This window comes from Prenolepis imparis, unplaced genomic scaffold (genome assembly GCF_030444845.1).
Source record: "Prenolepis imparis isolate NDT839.2.m4 unplaced genomic scaffold, iyPreImpa1.0 SCAF_52, whole genome shotgun sequence".
NCBI lineage: Eukaryota > Metazoa > Arthropoda > Insecta > Hymenoptera > Formicidae > Prenolepis > Prenolepis imparis.
In genome coordinates this window covers 72,883-93,592 of record NW_028141210.1, presented here as the reverse complement: position 1 = coordinate 93,592, position 20,710 = coordinate 72,883, and the positions used below count along the sequence as shown (strand labels likewise).

The 20,710-nt window shown below is 29.7% G+C and overlaps 1 protein-coding gene across 1 annotated transcript; it reads right to left on the bottom strand.

Annotated features, from left to right (window-relative positions):
• Positions 1-6,733: 6,733 nt before the first annotated feature.
• Positions 6,734-12,929, bottom strand: LOC145947187 (uncharacterized). Its single transcript, XM_083056979.1, has 5 exons — positions 12,326-12,929; positions 11,024-11,430; positions 10,677-10,776; positions 7,356-7,457; positions 6,734-7,033 (listed from the first exon to the last, which is right to left on the bottom strand). The coding sequence occupies exons 1-5, from the start codon at positions 12,617-12,619 to the stop codon at positions 6,836-6,838; spliced, it is 1,101 nt and encodes a 366-aa protein (XP_082913105.1). The 5' UTR covers positions 12,620-12,929; the 3' UTR covers positions 6,734-6,835.
• Positions 12,930-20,710: the final 7,781 nt, after the last annotated feature.

The window sequence follows — 20,710 nt, the reverse complement described above, 5'->3', positions numbered from 1 at the left end:
TCGAAGATCGGAGGGGATCCATGAAGATTTCCTCGCGTATAAAAAATAAAAAAGTGAAAAAGTAAAAAAAATAAAAATAAAAAAGTAAAAAAAAAAGAAAAAATGAAAAAAAAGCCATTGTTTGAAATCACTTTTGTGTATGTGTCTTTTTTTCCTTTTTCATTTTTACTTTTTTTACTTTTTCACTTTTTCACTTTTTTACTTTTTATTACGCGGAGAAATCCTCATGGATTTCCGATCCTCGAGGAAGTAGTGCCGAACTCTTACCGGCAAAAACCCCGCGAATATCTTACTCGGACTTTGTTTGCGCGAGATGCTCGGCACAATTTGCTCGCTTCGGGACACCTTCGCATTCAATGCAACATTTTTGAATAAAATTGCAATAATTCGAATTGATAGAAATAGCAGATACACATTTTAAATCACAATTTGTCCTTAAAAAACCGACTTTTTTCAAATTGCGATAACTCAGCGAAAAATTATCGTATCTAGTTCCGCCAAAGCGCATTTTAAAGAGAAAAGTTCAAATTTTCACGTGCTTTTTATCTCATTAAGCTATGTCAACTGATTTACGCCGTGCAATTCAGGAAAGTGGACCTTCTATTCAGCAATTTTGCAGGTTCACATTCTATCATTTGTCATTGCAAAATTGATCATTCCACGTAATCGGCACTAAAATTTTCTCAAACTACAATCTTCAAGTTTCATTTTCATTTTTTAAACACCTCGATATCACAATTATTAGCTGAGTTATAAATTCTTGAACCTTGACAATTTTTTACTACTTTTCATGTGTACCGTTTTTTTTTGGCCGTGTGTAGTTATGTCATTTTGATTATAAATATAAAATTTTTATTATAAACAAAAAATAAAGTTTTACTATAAATAAAAAATAAAGTAATAAAGTTGCACAGAGAGTATTAACCTGCAATCGTTTTTTTTGCATTTTTGAATAAAGGAGATTAAACAATATTTCCATGGAAAAGATCAAATTCACCAGTGTTCCTATTGATTTGATGAAATCTTCTTGATTTGTAAAAAGCATACTTTTAATTATTAAATAATTTAGACATATTATATTTAATGTATAAATAAACCATAGAACATTATAAGAAAAAGTTTTAAATTTGCTAGCTTTAGAGTCTAATGGCCAAATAGTAGTAAACAATCCGCACGTGTGCAATGTATATAATATTCTATCATATTCCATGACAGTATTTGCACACTATTTAAATTTTTTTAATTTTTGAATAAAACGCTGTAAATTATGCACCACACAAAATATAGCAAAAATATATGATGATTTTGACTTAGCAAAATTTACACAAATACAATTTTTTAATTTACACAGTTACACAAATACAAATTCTTGTAAAAAGGAAACTTCACAAAAAATACACGCACTATATGATTCACATAGCATATTGACAATAAAGTATTCGTATGTTATATATCTATATATATACCTATATAGATAATATAGCAGCAACTAAATCATTGATTACTTAATGGTACGATTATTTTAACGAGCATGAAAAGAAAAGAGAATATTATGACAGTTGTTATGTAAAATTAACAGGCAAAATCGTTTACTTTATGATTCGCATTAAGTCTGCTATATCATGACAATTCTTAATTACACATATGTATAAAAGTAACATCAATTTAACTTAAAAGTAACATCACTCAAATCTTTTTCCATATTCTTCGTCGTTTACGTCAATCTTTTAAAACGAAATTAATCACTAGAAAAAATGAGCAATTTACAGTATAGTCATTAGACATACATATATGTATATGAGTATCAAATTAATGTTTACATTTATATACTTTACAAATAATGTCTTTACATGACATAATACATATCAAGTTAGTAACGTACTGTGTATACACTTGAATATACACTCCGCAAAATAATTAAGGGATCAAAGAAAATTGTCTAAAAAATAGGCAAATTTCACATAACTGTAATTTTGTTTCAAAAAATGAGAATTTAAATTCTAAAAAAGGGTTTCAAAGCTTGAAATCTCTACTTTCGAAAGATCACAGCTGTTTTTTATTTTCTTCAATTCTGGTATTTTTTATATACAGAAAACGACGAACTTAACGAAATGGAAAATTTTCTTCTCACTTTGTAGACGTGTCGCATGCACAAAAAGATTTCAAAAAATTTTCTGACTTTTTCACGTTAAAGCCTGAAGTTTTTCCTGCAAAATCGTTTTTTAAAATTTTAATTTCGATTTTTCCCTATCAAGTTATCGAGAATTGAAAAGAGTGATTATTTTCACTTTGATCGTTCATAACTCCGTTAAAAATCATCGTATAGCAATTTTAAAACTGGATTCTTAAAGCTGAATCTTTGCTCTAAAGTATGATATAGTGGAAAAATGTTTTTTTAACTCGTGAACTGTTTTACAAATAAGTGAAAATAACGAAAAAATTAGCAAGTTTTCTCTTTTTTCTTTTAACGTCGAAAAAAATTACGTAAGGTGACTAAAAAAATTTTTGACTGAAATTTTTGTGCCTCTTAGGACCCCAAACTTGACAAAAAATTACAGATTTGCTGTGATAATTTCTTTATAGTGATCCGTATGTTCAAAATGATTGATGTGTACAATATGTCAAAAAAAAACTTGATTTGCTGTGATAAAAAAATTTTAAAAAGTAAAATCTGTGGCAGAAAAATCTTTTTTCCACTTTCTAACATAATCTTTTAACTGCCTCAACATAAAAATTAGAAAATGTAAAGTTGCATATCATTTACAAAATACCACCGATATCAGCTTCATCCAAAGCGCAAATCCAATCATACAACCTCTACATGGTGAATTTTAAGTTAAACAAAAATTCGGTGTACTATATCATACTATGGAGCAAAGATTCAGCTTTAAGAATGTAGTTTTAAAATTGCTGTACGATGATTTTTAACACAGTTATGAACGATCAAAGTGAAAACGATTACTTTCTCTTCAATTCTCGATAACTTGATAAGGAAAACTCGAAATTTAAATTTTAAAAAACGATTTTGCAAGGAAAACTTCAGGCTTTAACGTAAAACTCAAAAAATTTTTTCAAATATTTTTGTGTATGCGACACGTATACAAAGTAAGAAGAAAATTTTCCATTTCGTTAAGTTCGTCGTTTTCTGTTGTTGTGCCCGTGAGAGGCACGAGGGTTTTTTAAGGAATCGTGGCCGGATAGGAACTGGAAAGTTCGGGATCGGTCCAGGGAATTGACACTCGAAGACGTGAAACAGTGTTTAGTATAGATTTCCAGAATTTATATCGATCTTCTTACAATTGCACTCGCGTATTACAATGCGTATTAGAGTGTATCCTTGCACGATACTCGTTATTATTATTGAATACTTCTTGGCGCTCGTTCGTGTCGACGTGGTTTACGCGTATACAGTCGTTTCGAATTGACCCCCGAGTTTTAGTGATGGGTCATTTTTATATTAGATAAATGGGTCGACACGCGCAATCAAAAGATCCTAGATGCAAGCGAAGGAGGTTAACGGGACGCTTCGCTTGCATTTTGGCAATTTTGAAATGTAATCGCTTAATCGGCGTTAGCCTCGTTTTCGGATTGCGTGAGACCCGCTGCATCGGCGTTTCGCGCGGGTATGCGCTCTAATTTTAGTTGCTTAATATAATTGCTTAATTATATATATGTAATATATAAATATAATATAGCTTTTAGGGCTATAACACTGTATATAAAAAATACCAGAATTGAAGAAAATAAAAAACAGCTGTGACCTTTCGAAAATGGAGATTTCAAGCTTTGAAACCCTTTTTTAGAATTTAATTTCTCATTTTTTGAAACAAAGTTACAGCTATTTAAAATTTGCCTATTTTTTAGAAAATTTTCTTTGATCCCTTAATTATTTTGCGGAGTGTATATATTTTTTTACATACATACATATACAATATATACATATATATACATATGCATATATCAGAGAGAAGAATGAGAGCCCACGCAGCCGTTTTTCGTCAAACGTTTTTTCTAGCTGGTACAGTGGCGCTAACTGGATCCACTTTAGAGCCGGCGGAACTACGTAGCCAGATCCATATTCGGTGCCACGGTAAAACGACCAATTGGTTCATGTCTGTGCTAGATCCACGATTGTGAATCTAATAAGCTCTCCATAAAAAATATATAAATATAGATTTATTTGATTTCATTAGCTGCGCGTGATGTTTTTTTGTTTTAGTATACACTATGGACAACGATAAGTTATTCAAATATTTTTATGCATATACGTATCTGCAATAAAAAATAAATTGTTATTAAATCAATTTTCTTAATTCATTATAATGTAAAAGACATCTACAATTAATCGCTTTACTTTTTCTATTCCTGAAACAAAAATATCAAGCATTTTAAGCAATAACAAATTATGCTCTTTTATATAGCCACTTATTATTAATTATTTTTTAAAATTATTTATAATTAATTTATTTTTAATTTATTAAATAATATTTATTTATTACGTTCAGTTGGATATATATTAATGTGCAACGATGTATTAATAAAAGTTATATACAAATTTATATATAAATAGATAATTAAAACAATAAAAATATAATTATTTTAATATTACAAATATCTCTTTAAAAAATATATATAACATATATAGGTGTGTTTTTTTAAATGTTTCTTTGTAATCTATTTTAAAATTATTTTCAAAGAGATAACATAAAAAAAATTTTAGTTATTTATTAATTAGTCATAATAAAAACATTTAAATTCGAAAATTATTATAGATAAGAAAAGATCTCTCTCTGAAGTCGTCGAAAGCGAGAACGGGTAAAGAGTAAGCGAGATGATCGTATTGTCAAAGGGAGTTCCGCAGTCTCTTACGCGAGGTTCGCTTTATCTATAGTATTTCACGAATATATGTCATATCTTACCATAGAAAATAAAATTTGTAATTCGCAATTTATCGAGTTGAAAATAATTTTAAGGGATAAATAAAATTTTTGTGATTAAAATGGCACCATACACGACATAAATCAAATAATTTTTAATTAGTTATGTAATCAAAATTTTAATTACCTATCTAATTAAAAATTATCCGATTTGTGTCGTGTTTGGTCATTTTAATCGCAAACATTTCACTAATCCATTAAAATTATTTTTGATCCGATAAAATGTAAATTAAAAGTTTTAGATTTTATGTATAAGATGTTTATACATTCGCGTGAATTAGATAAGGAAAGGTTCCCGATGTCGTCGAAGCGAGAGCGAGAACGAACAAAGAGCGAGCGAGATGACACATCATCAAAGAGTTCCGAAATCTCTCTCGCGAGGCTTCTTTTAAATATAATTTTTCATATCATATGTCATGTTACTATAGAAAATAAAATTTTTGAATTTCGCATTTAATCGACTTAAAAATAATTATAATGGATTAATGAGATTTTTACGATTAAAGTGACACCAAACACGACATAAATCGGATAAATTTTAATTAGTTAGGTAATTAAAATTTTACATAACTTTAATAAGTATACATTTAATTTATTATTAACTTCTAATGTTGCATATTTGTTATAGTTCAAAAATTGATATGCATTATATGACAAGACAAAATATTTTTATATATACATCATTAGTCATGGAATTTTTAACGATACGCGCGCGCGTACATAAAGACAAATATGTTTATATTTATAAAAGAATATTTTGTCGTATTGTGTCACTATTACATAATACAAATTTAATACTATTTTGTGTATACATATTAAACAAATATTAACAGTGTACATACTAAATATTTACAGTGTACCGTATATTTTCTTCACATTGGGGAAAAGCATATAATACGTACAATGCATCATATTTCTAGCCCATCTTCTACGGCGAAAATTATTCGGAAAGTTGTCAAATAAGAAAACGTAGTCGATAAATACTGTCAGATATAAATATTTTATTTTTGTTATTGAATATATCATTAAAATGACTTTAAATTGTTAACAATTATAAATTATTTTAAATCTAGATAAACATATATATATATATATATATATATATATATATCTTAAACTATCAAGTATTTACTTTAAATGTACGTGCAGAAGGATATAATAATATATAAAACAAAACATTAGCTAACTATTAGAGAAGAGAAATTATTCCGATAATTTTGGCGACACGATATAATATTTTTTACAGATAAAATTCAAATGCTAGGATTTTAAAAAAATAAAAAATTGCGCTGCAACTATTTAATTTCAAGTTATTAATAAAAGAAACAATATTATACAAAGTAAAATAAAACTAAAATTAAATTTTAGTATTATTTTTTATTTTATTTTATAAATAATTCGGAGAATTAAGAATTTAATAAAATATTTATCCTAACACAACTTAAAGTTCTACATATCTTTTGTTCACGTATTTATTTTTAATTGAATATGCATTCTAGAAATTAACACTAATTATAAATATAGAACTTACAATCATTTTCTATTTATTTCTAAGACACATTAATTTAAGAAGGCAAAAATTTATACGTGTGATTTAAATAAGTTTATTGTAATCAAATTTAGGTATACAGTACAGTTTCAAAAAATATATAGATTATTTAATTTCTCATAATAAACACATAAAAATTATTTTTAATTTTATAATTTAAATAAAAGTTATGTTTATAAAAATTTATTATGTTTTTATAATATAAATAATTATAATTATAATTCAAAAGTAAAAAACTACTGTGCAACTAAGAATTTTTGCATTGCTTGTTTTGCTGCAAAGGAATAATTAAAAATATTCGTTAAGTATCGCCAAAAATATCGGAATTAAGTATGCCATAATAAATTATTCATAAATATTGAAGCAATAATGTTGTGATACGACTTACAGAAGCATAATAATTAAGTGAAAGAGTTGGTAACATGCATGGTACAGTTACAGATACGGGCTGTTGACATCGCGATACAACATATAATAAATCTTTTTGTAATGATACTTTATTCTTATACCATAACGATTCGTATACAGCATGGCAAACGTTATTGCTCTGAAACATTAAAATAAAACTACATCTTGATTATAGTGCTATAAGAATGCTTTTATTTTGAATTTAAATAAAGAGTAATCAGTATAATATATGTATGTATGTATATAACACCTTTTTATAATAAAGCTGATCATGATAGTTATATTTTATATAGAAAAGAAATTGTGCATGCGCATATTTATATATATTATACAGATTTGTATATTTTTTATGTTTTGTGCTGTAAATGTAAAGATATCAGTTTTATATCTACGAATTTCGTTTGGTTTTTTCTTATTTTTTCTTATATATTTATTATATATTATCAATTATCATATCTTACCGTACTCAAGACATAATCAGCTGGCCACGCGCAAACAAAAACTTCTATAAGTCCGGATACGCCAACAGTCATAAATTGAGCCTTTATAGTTAATGGTTGTCGCTGTATAGAATAATATTATAATATTAATACTACAATTCTGCTCTAACGCAATATATATAAAAAAAATATTAAAATTATTAAATTATTAAATTCACAATACAAGAAAGAAAGAGAAAAACATTTAGTATTCACATAAACAGCTGTAGTCTAATAAGTCAATTTTTATATTCTTAAAGAAATTAGGTATATATGTATATGTATATATAGGGGAAAATATACTAAATCGTACTCCCCCCCCCCCCTAAGATAAATATTAAAATTGCAATAAAACTATCAAAGAAATAACACAATTTTTTCATTTATCTAAAACTATGGTTCTTTGTCAACAATATACGCTAAACATTAACACAAATTTATCATTGTTTCATATCGTAAATTAAAAATTAGAAAAAAGTAGTATTTGGTACAATTTACAATACTGGTTTGCTAAATTGTACTCATGAGTTTTTAAATCGTACTTCTAACTATAAAATTAAAGAAATGTAACAAAAATAAAATTTTATTTTCTACAACAGTTCTCAGTCGGCAACAAAAAATATCTATAAGAACGTCATATTTCATATATAAATTTCATAATCATAAATTCTCTTCAAAAATTTAACAAAAATACTTTTTGTATTACACAAAAATATAAAAAAGTGTGCAAGGTGGTTTTTAAATTTTGGCTTCCTTATAGAGGAAGCTTAATGAGCGAAATAAAATGCTGAAAAAGTAATGTACAAGTTTCCAATTTGCACACTTTTTTAACATAACATAACATTTTTTAAAATGTCATGTACATGTATGTGTATATGTGTATGTATGTATCCACTCTCGTATGTTTTTTTCGTAAAATTCGAAAATTTACATTTTTTGAAAAATTCAAAATTTTATAAAAAATGAATCCTTTCACCGATCTTCGTCAAATTCAATACCAAATATCTTTTAATGATACTTTAATCATGTAAAAAAATTTAGCTTGATATCTCAAAATTTACGAAATTTAAAGCAACCATAGACATTTTTCATAAAATTCAAAATTTTATAAAAAATAAACCCTTTCGCTGATCCTCATCAAAATTTAATATCAACCATTCTTTAATGATAGTCTATTTTTATATAAAAAAATTTATCCCAATATATTAAAATTTATGGAAGTTAGAGCAACCACAAACATTTTCTAAAAAATTAAAATTGCATTAAAATTTAAAACACTATAAATTTTTATAAAAATGACAATAGTAAATGATGACAAATAATAAATAAAAGTACATACATACACACATACGGACGTTTTTAAAAAAATGTGATTTTTCGATGTTTTGGAACATTCTGAACACATTGGCATAAAAATCTTTAAAAAATTTTTTCACGAAAACAAAGCTTCTTCTAGAAAAAGAAAACAATATAAGTATTAACTCAATATAATTATAAAATTTGATAATATTTTCTTCAATTGTCCATCTAAATATAAAGAAAGAAAACTAATGCCGAAGTAAAAGAATTAATTTAGTAAATCGCATCAGTAGGTACAATATAGGAAATAGTTAGTGGTACGTTTCATCGAATTTTCATTGCTTTGTCAAAGGCCGTAGCCGGATAAGATGGACCAATCTGCCCCCACACGGATCACGCTTATTTTTTTTTACTTTGATTGCTATTAGTGTCACTTACAATTTAGCCAAATATTAGTCCTTAATATTGAACCGTTTTGGTGTAAAAAATAAAAATAAAAATGTCGAAAATAATTCATATCTTTTGATCGGCTTTACCGATTTTGATGAAATTTTAATATGTTGTAGATATCATTGAGACACATTTGTGGAAAATTCGGGACAGGTTTCTGATGACAAAAACATTGATTAAAAAAATGAATAAATGTTTTTCTTTCTTTTAATTCCGATATCTTTCTGGTACAATTACGAAAAAATTTTTGTAGAATCTTGGAATAGTTTCCTATCAGATATTATTTTTTTTGAAGCAATAAAATTTATAATTATTTCATTTTATTTTATTTTATAATTTTTTTAGTACCATCTATTCATTTAATCGATTCCGGAAAATTACTTGTAAGATTCCATTCCAAGATTCTAAACCCAAATATGGCGATAGTATCAAAAAACTATAATAATTTTGAAAAAAAAATTTTTTAAGTACCTTCCACCCATTTATTGGTTCGAGAAAATTACTTGTTGTAGAATATTGTCTCAAAATTCTACAAAAAATATATGGCAATCGTACCAAAAGCATATAATATTTAAAAAAAATAAAAAAGAATACTTTATTTTTTTAAACTTCCGCCTACCTATTTTTTTGTTTCGAAAAAATTACTTGTTGTAGAATACTGTCTCAAAATTCTACAAAAAATATATGACGGTCGTACCAAAAGCATATCATATTTTAAAAAAATAAAAATGAATACTTTATATCTTAAAAATACCGCCTATCCATTTTATTGCTTCAAAAAAAATAATGTTTGATAGAAAACTATTCCAAGATTCTACAAACATTTTTGCGTAATTGTACCAGAAAGATATCGGGACTAAAAAAAAGCAAAAACATTTATTCATTTTTTAAATCAATGTTTCTGTCATCAGAAACCTTTCCCAAATTTTCCACAAATGTGTCTTAATGATATCTACAACATATTAAAATTTCATCAAAATCGGTTTGGCCGATCAAAAGATATGAATTATTTTCATCATTTTTATTTTTATTTTTTACATCAAAACGGTTCAATATTAAGAACTAATATTTGGCTAAATTGTAAGTGACATTGACAGCAATCAAAGTAAAAAAAATAAGCGTGAATCGTATGGGAGCAGATTGGTCCTTCTTAACTGGCTACGGCCTTTGTGTGAATAAAAAAAAATAATTATAAAACATTTTATCGATTTATCAATGCTTCCATATACAGGATTAAATAAGATAAAAAAATACTTAAATAATATGTTAAACTGCTTATCTCTCTGAATAATAGTTTAGGCACGGGGTACCGAATATTACATAAAAATTACACAAAATAAATTTATGAACGTCACTTATCAACGGATCGCTTGAAAAGGAAACAAACATTGCGGCATTCGAGTGAGACTAGCTACGATACAACAGCGTTAACATTTTAAAATATTTTAACTCTTTAAGAAATACAGTAGAGCTACGATTTAACGAACGGTACTATTTATCATACTTTTCGCTATATAAGCAAAATACGTTAAACAAATAAAATAGACAACTCACACTTAAAAAGGTAAGACCGCTGAATACTACTGCTATAGTACTGAATCCTATTGATGACAATGCTATATAACGAACCGTCATAGTAACATCTTTCGCATATCTGTAATCAACTTTTAATTTCTTTATTTTTGTTTTAAAATTGACAATGAACGACAGAAATATAAAACAGTATGACACTATTTTAAAATAAAAAAAAATTTAGACAAATATTTAATTTCTATTATTATTATTCACATCAAATTATTTTAAAATTTCTGGCTTCTCTCACTGCAGTCATATATTGCAAGTACAACATTGAAAAGATAAAAGATAGAAATATTATTCCACCATAATATATTTTATCTCACCGTAATAGCTGTTGATGCAACTGTATGCAGATTTTATACTCTGAAAAACTTCTAACTTTCCGAAATTTGTGAGACAAAATTTCAAATCTTGCCGCTACAAACCAAAGTAGAACAGCTACAAAAACGTTGCTACATACTTGTACGTAACTTTGATACACGACCATCGCATGATGCAAATAAATGACAGTTTTTAGAGGTTGCTGGCTCACGTAAAATGGATACTGTACTTCGATTGGAAAGGATTGAGGTAGCAACAGTGGCCCAACAATTATAGCGACAGCAGTTATAGTTATCCAACTTAATGTCATAATGTAAAATAATTTGCATTTATCAATATATTTCTGAATAACACTTTTCTCTTTTGATGTTGCTTGTTCGATGAAATTTTCCATTTCATATATTATAACCTGCACAAATATATAATATGAAAGATATAATATTTTTATCTCATATGCATCAACCAGATCTATACATAATAATAATATATTTGTGCGTCTCTCCATCACAATGATTTCTATATTTCTAGATAAGTGTTATTTGAAATAACTGTTAAACTATAGAAGATATAAAAAATTTAAAAAGATTTCTTTTATATTATTTCTTAGAATTATATAATGTCAAAAAATCTTTTTATTTAATTTTTCAAGGTTATATTAAAATTATTCTGTTTTTTTTTTTTTTAAACGAAGCGCTATATTTCTATTTCGACACCATAAAAGTATATAGAAAAACATGAATTCAATAAATTAATTAGAAATAATCTTGAAGTAATCCGAGATCATAGAAGAAGAAACAGATGTTTAAGAATTATTTCATTGCAGCTTATTTTAAATGCCTTAAGTTTGTATACAGAGTGTCTCATTTTAACTTTTGGATTGAAATTTCCCGAAAACCAAGATTTCCATCGAAAAATGTTTCATACAAAAGTTGTAGGATTTCGAAGGAGGATCTTGTTGTAAGCATAATCTCATTTCATATGGAGGTATTTTTAAGATTTTTAGGTCATTATTACTTTTATAAATAAAATCACTATAATTTTTTTACATAAATCGATTCGTCATAATATTTAGTGTAAAAAATTGTTAAAATTGAATAATTGAAAAATGAATAGTTTACGAGATGTTTTATGCTTCATTTTGACACATTTTGACACAAAAAATATGAAATATTTTTCGTAATATATTCATTTTAAAATTTATATATTTTTAATATTTATTCTATTAATGCAAATAGATATAAATAGATATAGATATAAATTAAAATTACTATTAATCCAAAACAAAGATATATCTTATCTCTTACTTGCAAACGATCACTCTGAAGCGTAAACAATGTAATCTGTATTGGAACTTGTAGAAAGGCACTTAGCTCGCAACCCACTTTCATAAGAAGAAACATATTATCACGTTCGAGACCTAACGTATACATTAACGATATCGACATTAGCGTACCATTTAGGCAACAACACCATCGAAATATCTTGTCACGAATTTTTTGAGACTTTGTGGCCGTCACCGGAAGTGGCCAACAACAAGCAAACGCTAGATCTACTTTTAGAAAGGCAAGAACTTTTTCCAGTGTCAATATCTCCGTCATAATAATAATCTCGCAGACGTATTACGAACGGAAAATAAAACGTATCTTTTATTACAATTCGAACACAACTGTCTTTACAGTTATTTCCGAGAATTTGTGGAAAAAAAAATCGCGCGAGGAGCTGAGAAAACGCATATTGAACGCTTAGTTTGCTATTACGTTCATTTATAATTTATGGAACGTAAAACGTAAAATGTTTTCTCTAGTAAAAGGGATGCGCGTGAACTATGATATGGCGGAAATTATGAGACGACAGGAAAAGAGAGTAATAAGTTACACAAGAGATATGTACAATGTATACATATGTGTGGTTTTTATAATTCCTTCTTTTATATACATATATATATATGTATGTATATATATAGTACATAAATTAGCTTAAATTCAATAAGAAAGTTTCTTTTGTTATGTCTTTTGCAAATTAAACATTGAAAAATAATTAGACCTCTATGTAATCAGACAAAAAAAAGGAAAAGTGTGTAATTGTAAGAAAAGATTTGAGGAAAAGCGTTTGTATATCTAAATTTTATTAATTTTATTTATTTGTGTTGACGCAAATATGTCTTTAATCATAACTTACTATCATCAAAATTATTCTCTATACTATTATATGTTTTATATTATATTATAAATTTTTGTGATCAAAATTTTTTATCTTTGTATGATAAACTCAAGGGAAACTAAAACTACTTCATGTGTTTACTTGACAATTGAAATAATTATATATACATATAGCTTTCAGTAGATAAATAAATAAAAGTATATTAAAGATACAAAATAGATATATTTTTATTTATTATGTATTTATTTATTAATTTAATTAGTAATTTTAATAGTAAATTTAACATACTAAAAGAAATTCTCATATATATTTTGGGTATATATGTCTATTTTAGGTATATATATATTTAATTATATCAATAATAAAAAGAAAAAAATTTACCAAACAGAAATAATACGATTTTAATATATGTATTAATATTTTAACTGCTGGTTCATAATTAAAAGGCTTCTGTCTATTTCCCATACTAATCTCGTAATTCGCTAATAATTTTTTTTTTATAATATAAGAACTAAGTTTCAGAAAAAATTTTGACAAAGCAAAAATCGTTGAAGAATTAAGTCAGGAATATGACATTTTTAGAACAAATGCATGTTTTGAATTATTCAGTACAATCTAACGAGTGATTTTGGGGGGTGGGGGAGAAGAGGAGAAAATTATGTTTTTATTTTAATTTCATATTTTAAATAAGTTAGAAAAATAAAACGTGATGGACATTTTCCACTGGTGAAAAGAATACTTATTAATATTTTTTCTATTTCACCGTCTCGTTAGAATGAGATGAAGTTAGCAACCGCTTTTTAATTTTTTATTATAACTTAACTAGACTTAATATGATCATTTGAAAATATTCGTTAAAAACCTTGATTCTTTTGGAAACTTTTTCAATTTTTTAATTTTATTTATTTCTTTTATTATTTGTAAAATCAACAGTACTTTAGAAAGAAAGTAAAATACATGCATACATATGTATATTATAATTATGTCATATACCATATCATTTTAATTTAGTTTGCGCTACTTTTTAATATCATTATTTATGTAAAAAATTAAAATAACTATTAGAAAGAACAGTTTTTCATTAAAATATTTGAAATTGTAATTTTCTATTTTTAGTTGGCGCAATTTTTAATATCATATATTTTTGTAGAATATATTCGTACAATTTTCTTTCGTTAAAATATTTTTATAAGTTTTAATTTTCAATAATTTAAAATAACATTATATTTCGTGCAGATTAAATAAAAATAAAAATAATTATTTTATAAATTACAACAGTTATATTGGCTCCTTCCTTTTTAATCTTTTTTTTAAATATATTAATTACGTTATGTAAATCGACGGTAACCATTTCCTGCGACACTTCACACACAGAACAAAAACTTCTAATGGATGTCCAGTAGACGTCCACCATGGAGATTCAAAACCTCCATTAGACATCCACGTAACATCTTATGGATCTCTACTAGACATCCATAGTTCCGCATTTGCTATGTCCATTCGACATCCATTAGATGTATTCATAGATGTCATATGGACGTCATATAGAGTAATCATGGATATTTCATCAAGCTTTGATGACGAATAATGAATATTAATTAAAATTTATTTAAATTCATTATGGATGCTCTTTTTTTACTTTTTCACTTTTTTACTTTTTTTTACGCGGGGAAATCCTCATGGATCCCCTCCGATTCCCGAGAAAGTAGTGCCAAACTCTTACGGCGAAAACCCCGCGAATATCTTACTCGGACTTTGTTTGTGGCAGATACCCGGCACAATTTGCTCGCTTCGGGACACCTCCGCATTCAATGCAACATTCTTGAATAATTGCAACGATTCGAATTGATAAAGATAGCAGATACACATTTTAAATCACAATTTGTCCTTAAAAAACTGACTTTTTTCAAATTGCGATAATTTAGCGAAAAAGTATCGTATCGAGTTCCGCCAAAGCACATTTTAAAGAGAAAAGTTCAAATTTTCATGTGCTTTTTATCCCATTGAGCTACGTCAACTGATTCACGCCGTGCAATTCAGGAAAGTGGACCTTCTATTCAACAGTTTTGCAGGTTCACATACTATCATTTGTCATTGCAAAACTGATCATTCCACGTAATCGGCACTAAAATTTTCTCAAACTACAATCTTCAAGCTTTATTTTCGTTTTTTAAACACCTCGATATCATAATTATTAGCTGAGTTATAAATTCTTGAACCTTGACAATTTTTTACTACTTTTTAAGTTATTTTTGGCTGAGTGTATATATATATCATTTTTATTGTCATTAGATACATTATATTCTATATGTATTGTTACGTCCTCGGGACGGCTTTTGCGGTTCTCGCAAAAATGTCACACTCACTCTCGCACTCACTCGCGCGCGAAATGAATCCACTTTCGTAAGGAAGCAATGGTCTTTAATATCACGACCCAATACGCGAAAGCAACGAGATACAATATTATTTGCATGTACAATGTAAGAAAGCTTGTCTGATCCACATGCGTCCGCTCGATGCGTCAGCCAGACCAAAACTGTCATGGAGCCGAAAAACAACAGGGCGGTTGTCAATAAACAACCCCCTTTACGATGAAGCTCCTCGATGACACTCAAGGGATGATATTCAGGGGAAGAAAGACCAGGGACGTAACACTGCCCCCCTCCGTCAAGATTGTTGTCCCGACAATCGATAACAAGGGGCATCCACCGTTAATCCAAAATTCTGTGCTTCGATGTCGACTTCATGACTCCAGCGAATATCCCTGTCCTATCCTGGGCTTCTCCCACAGGTTACCGAACAATCCGCGATTCTGGATCCCGTCGCACATCCGCACAAGTTATCTCCGCCAATCTAAATCCACAGTACGTCTGCACCAATTGTCGATTCCAGGGCACCGACGAGTCTTCTTGCCCTACCCTGGGCTGCTGCCGCAGGTTACCGAGCGACTCCGTCAATTTGGTCCCAATCGACTTTTAAAGTTCCTTGAAGACAAGTCCCGGTCTCCCTACGTCCTCCGGTTCGGACAAGGGGGGGGGGGGTAATTTCCGTGGACCCATCGTCCCTCATGAACTCCCCAAGTCCCTGTCTCGGCATTTGCCCAAAGTCCCGCGGGAAAACCACGGATCAAAAACCGCAGGCGAGACAGTCTTCTTAGAGTAGAACAAAGACAAATGAAGATTTCCTTCCTGGAAGACTAAGCTGGAAGATCAACTTTTCCGCCATTCAGAAAACTCTTCCCAGGTTAAAGACAAACCTCTTCCCAAATTGAAGACTCTAAAACGGAAAATAAAATGCGCAATAACTTATTCTACTTTTCCTTAAATTAAAAATATCCCCCCGAATTTTTAAAGAAAAATCGACATTTCCGGGCTCCAATCTACTTTATTAGTTTTCTAAACTTCTCTCGAGAAAAGGAGCTAATCTATCTGAATGTACAATTTTTCTCTTATGTCTAGACGACTTTTCTATACAAAACACCACGTCACTAAGTTTTTTCACTATTCGGAATGGACCTTCCCAACTTCCTTGTAACTTCGGAGCTTTCCCTTTAATTCTACGAGGATTATAAAACCAAACTTTCTGTCCTACTTCAAAAAGAATTCTTCTGGCACCACGATCATAACGAATCTTCATCTGAGAAAATTTCAGATTCATTCGCTCTCTAACTGAAGAATGGATTTCCTCTAATTTCTCTTTTAGATTTCTAGTAAAATTTCTTCCCGAAAGTCTTCCTTCAGAAGATTCAGGACTTCCTCGTAAAAGATCCACAGGTAACCTAAGTTCCCTACCAAAATATAGCTCTGCCGGAGTCACGCCAGTGGTTTCATGCTTCGAAGATCTGTAAGCTAAAAGAAACATGGGAATCCATCGATCCCAGTCCTTTTGATCTTCTGACACGTATTTCGCCAAGAAATTTGAAATAGTCTGATGTTGGCGTTCTACTTGTCCGTCAGATTGAGGATGAAGGGCAGTAGTTCTAGTCTTCTTTATCCCGAGTAATTTCATTAATTCTGAGAAAAGTTGTGATTCAAAGTACTTCCCTTGATCGGTGTGAACTTCATTTGGAATTCCATGCCTTGAGATAAATTGATTAACAAAGACTTCAGCGACCGTTCTAGCTCTGATATTTTTAATAGGAAAAGCCTCTACCCATTTAGTGAAGCAATCTACGATAACAAGCAAATATTTGTTTCCAGATCTTGTCAAAGGAAGAGGACCAAGTGTGTCCATCTGTATTCTCTCTAATGGAGCTCCAACATTATAAATTTGTAGAGGAGATTTCCCTTTTCCTGAAGGACCTTTCTTCGAAACACAGATTTTACAGGTTTTACACCATTCCTCAACATCCTGTTTGCAGGTTGCCCAGAAGAATCGTTTTCGAATTTTTTCTAGAGTCTTATTGACTCCGAAATGTCCTCCTGCTGGAGAATCATGCGTCTCCTCTAATATCTCTTTTATTCGTACTCGAGGAACCACGAGTTGGAGAAAACTTGATTTTAAATTTGGAGCTTCCCATTTTTTATAGAGGATCCCATTTTTCACAATCAAAGAATCCCAATACGACCTATATATTAGAGTTGAAATATCCTCTCCGACTATTTCTGAACGTGGGGAACGAATTGCTGTTTCCTTGGCATGAAGAATAAATGAAATGTCAGGATCCTGTCGTTGAGTTTCACGCCAATTTTCCAAATTTTCGCCTTCGAACACGATGCGAGAAACTGTTTGTTCCTTCTCTTCTGAGCTTTTCCTTTCCACTTTTGCACAATATTGACAATTGTTTGATTCACAAAGTCTTCTGGATAATCCGTCAGCATTATTGTGAGAAGTCCCTTTACGATAGATAATCTCAAACTCGTATTGCTGCAATCTTTCCATCCATCGAGCTAATTGACCTTCCAAATTTCTGAAAGATAAAAGCCACCGTAACGAAACATGATCCGTTCGAATTAAAAATTTTTGTCCCAAAAGATAATGACGAAAAAACTTTATAGAATCTACTATCGCTAAAAGTTCCCGTCGAGTAACGCAATAGTTTCGTTCGGCTTTATTAAGCACACGACTAAAATAAGCAATTACTTTCTCTTCTCCATCTTGCTTCTGAGACAACACTGCACCGATCCCTATATTCGATGCGTCAGTATCTAATAAAAATTCTCCCTTTTCTCTCGGAAAGGAAAGAATTGGAGAAGAGCACAATAAAAACTTTAACTTTTCAAAAGCTTTCTGACATTCATCTCCCCATACGTATTTAGTTTGACCTTCTGTCAACATGTAAAGGGGCTTAGCTAAGGAAGAGAATCCTTTAACAAATTTACGATAATAAGAACAAAATCCGAGAAAACTTCGTAATTGTTTTTTTGTGTGAGGGATTGGCCAATCTTTAACAACGGAAATCTTATCGGGATCTGTAACAACGCCCTCCGCAGAAACCACATGACCCAAATATTTTACGCTTTTACTAAATAACACATTTCTTCGGGTTTATTTTTAAATTCGCTTCTCTTAATCGTAAAAACACCGTTCTAAGATTGTTTATCATTTCAATAAAACTTTTCCCAAAAATTATCACATCATCCAAATATACAAGGCAAATTTTTGATAATAAATTTTGTAAAACCTTTTCCATAAGGCGTTCAAATGTTGCAGGGGCGTTACATAAACCAAAGGGCATAATTGTAAATTGCCAAAGTCCCTTACCGATTGAAAAAGCCGTTTTCTCTTTGTCCTCGGGACGGATCTTAATTTGCCAATACCCACTTTTAAGATCAAGTGTGGAAAACCAAAAATTACCCGCTAGCTGGTCAAGAATGTCATCAATTCGGGGAAGGGGATAAGAATCCTTAATAGTCACCTCGTTTAATTTTCGATAATCAACACAGAATCTTATAGAACCGTCCTTCTTTTTAACCATGACAGCAGGGGAAACCCATGGACTCTGTGATTCCTCAATTACTCCACGTGAACTCATATCTTCCAAAATCTTATCGACTTCTTCCCTCATTTGAATCGGAATCCTACGAGGAACCTGTTTTATGGGAGGAGAATCTCGCACATTTACAATATGTTCTACAACATTACAATTCCCTGCAATAATGTTTTCAGAAAATAAATCATCAAATTCATCAAGAAAATCGACAAAACTTTCTTTTTCTACTTCAGTTAAATGTTGAGAATTCGTTTCATAGAGTTCTTTCAAGGGGATCGGAACTTCTTTAAAAGAATCTTCAATTCTAGCTATTTCTTTTTCAAATATCGGAGTTCCAAAAGCCGATTCAAAGACTTTATCCAAATTAACCATTTTTAGAAAATCTATTCCCAAAAGACATTCATCATTTATGTCTGCAATAAACATTGGAATTTCTAGAGAATATTTTCCTAATTCAACTTTAATTTCTGCCCAAAACTCTACACGAACTTTTTCTCCGGTGGGATATCTCAAATTAACAAACTTCTTACAAATCTTTCTTTTCTTTTTATCAACAAATTTGCTATTTATTATGGAAACATCAGAGCCCGTGTCGACCTTGAAAGAACATACTTTATTATCTACTTTTCCCCTGTAAATGAAATAATCGTTATTCTTAATCCTATTAACATTTAATACAATTTCCGAGGAATTTTTCACGGAAGCCAAACTCTCCCCGAAAAGTTCGGCTAAATCGAGTTTCCCTTCTCAATAGGACATTCGTACCGGAAATGTCCGATTTTCCCACATGTCCAACATTCCCTTCGGCCGGCGCTAAATTTGCTGCCTGGCCAATTTCCTTTTTCATTATTTTCCTTCTTATCTTTTTTATCCCGTTCGCCTTCTAATTTATTACCCTGCGCGCTCTTTTTTTCAACACCCGAAAAATTTTTATTAAAATTTAAATTTCCTCTCTTTTTCTCGAAACCCTCCCCTTGAATTATTTTTATTGCTTTTGCCCTTTCAATTGCCAAACTCAAAGAGGTTATATTTTCCAATTGTAAAGTTCGTTTGACAAAACTATCATATATCGCCGAAACGAATTGCGCGCAGGCGATCTTATCTCGGATTTCGTGTGGGCACTCGGGATACGCAAGGCGAACCAATCTATCGAGTTCTGAACCTAATGTTGCCAAATCTTCCCCAAACTTTTGTTTCCGATTTGTAAATTGTACGTAATAATTTTGTGATAAGTGTCCTTCTCCAAAACGTAATTCAAGCTTTGATTTTAATTCATTAAATTCTAAATTGTACACGTCTTCTACCGTCTCTAATACCGAACGCGCTTTTCCTCTCAAACTCGAAGCAAGTGCAACAGTCTTTGTCGCATCATCCCAACTATTTGCTCGTGCAATTAAATTAAACTGCGAGAAAAATTCACGAAGTGATACTGTCCCGTCATAAGTATCAGATTTTAATTTGAATCCTAATATCGCGCGAAAATCATTCTCTCTCTCATTTGAAAAGTGCGCACCCGAATTTCCACACGTTCTATTAATAAAAGGACTTAGCTGTAGATTTTGTGGTCGGGAATGAATCTCTTTTAAGGCTTGAAGTT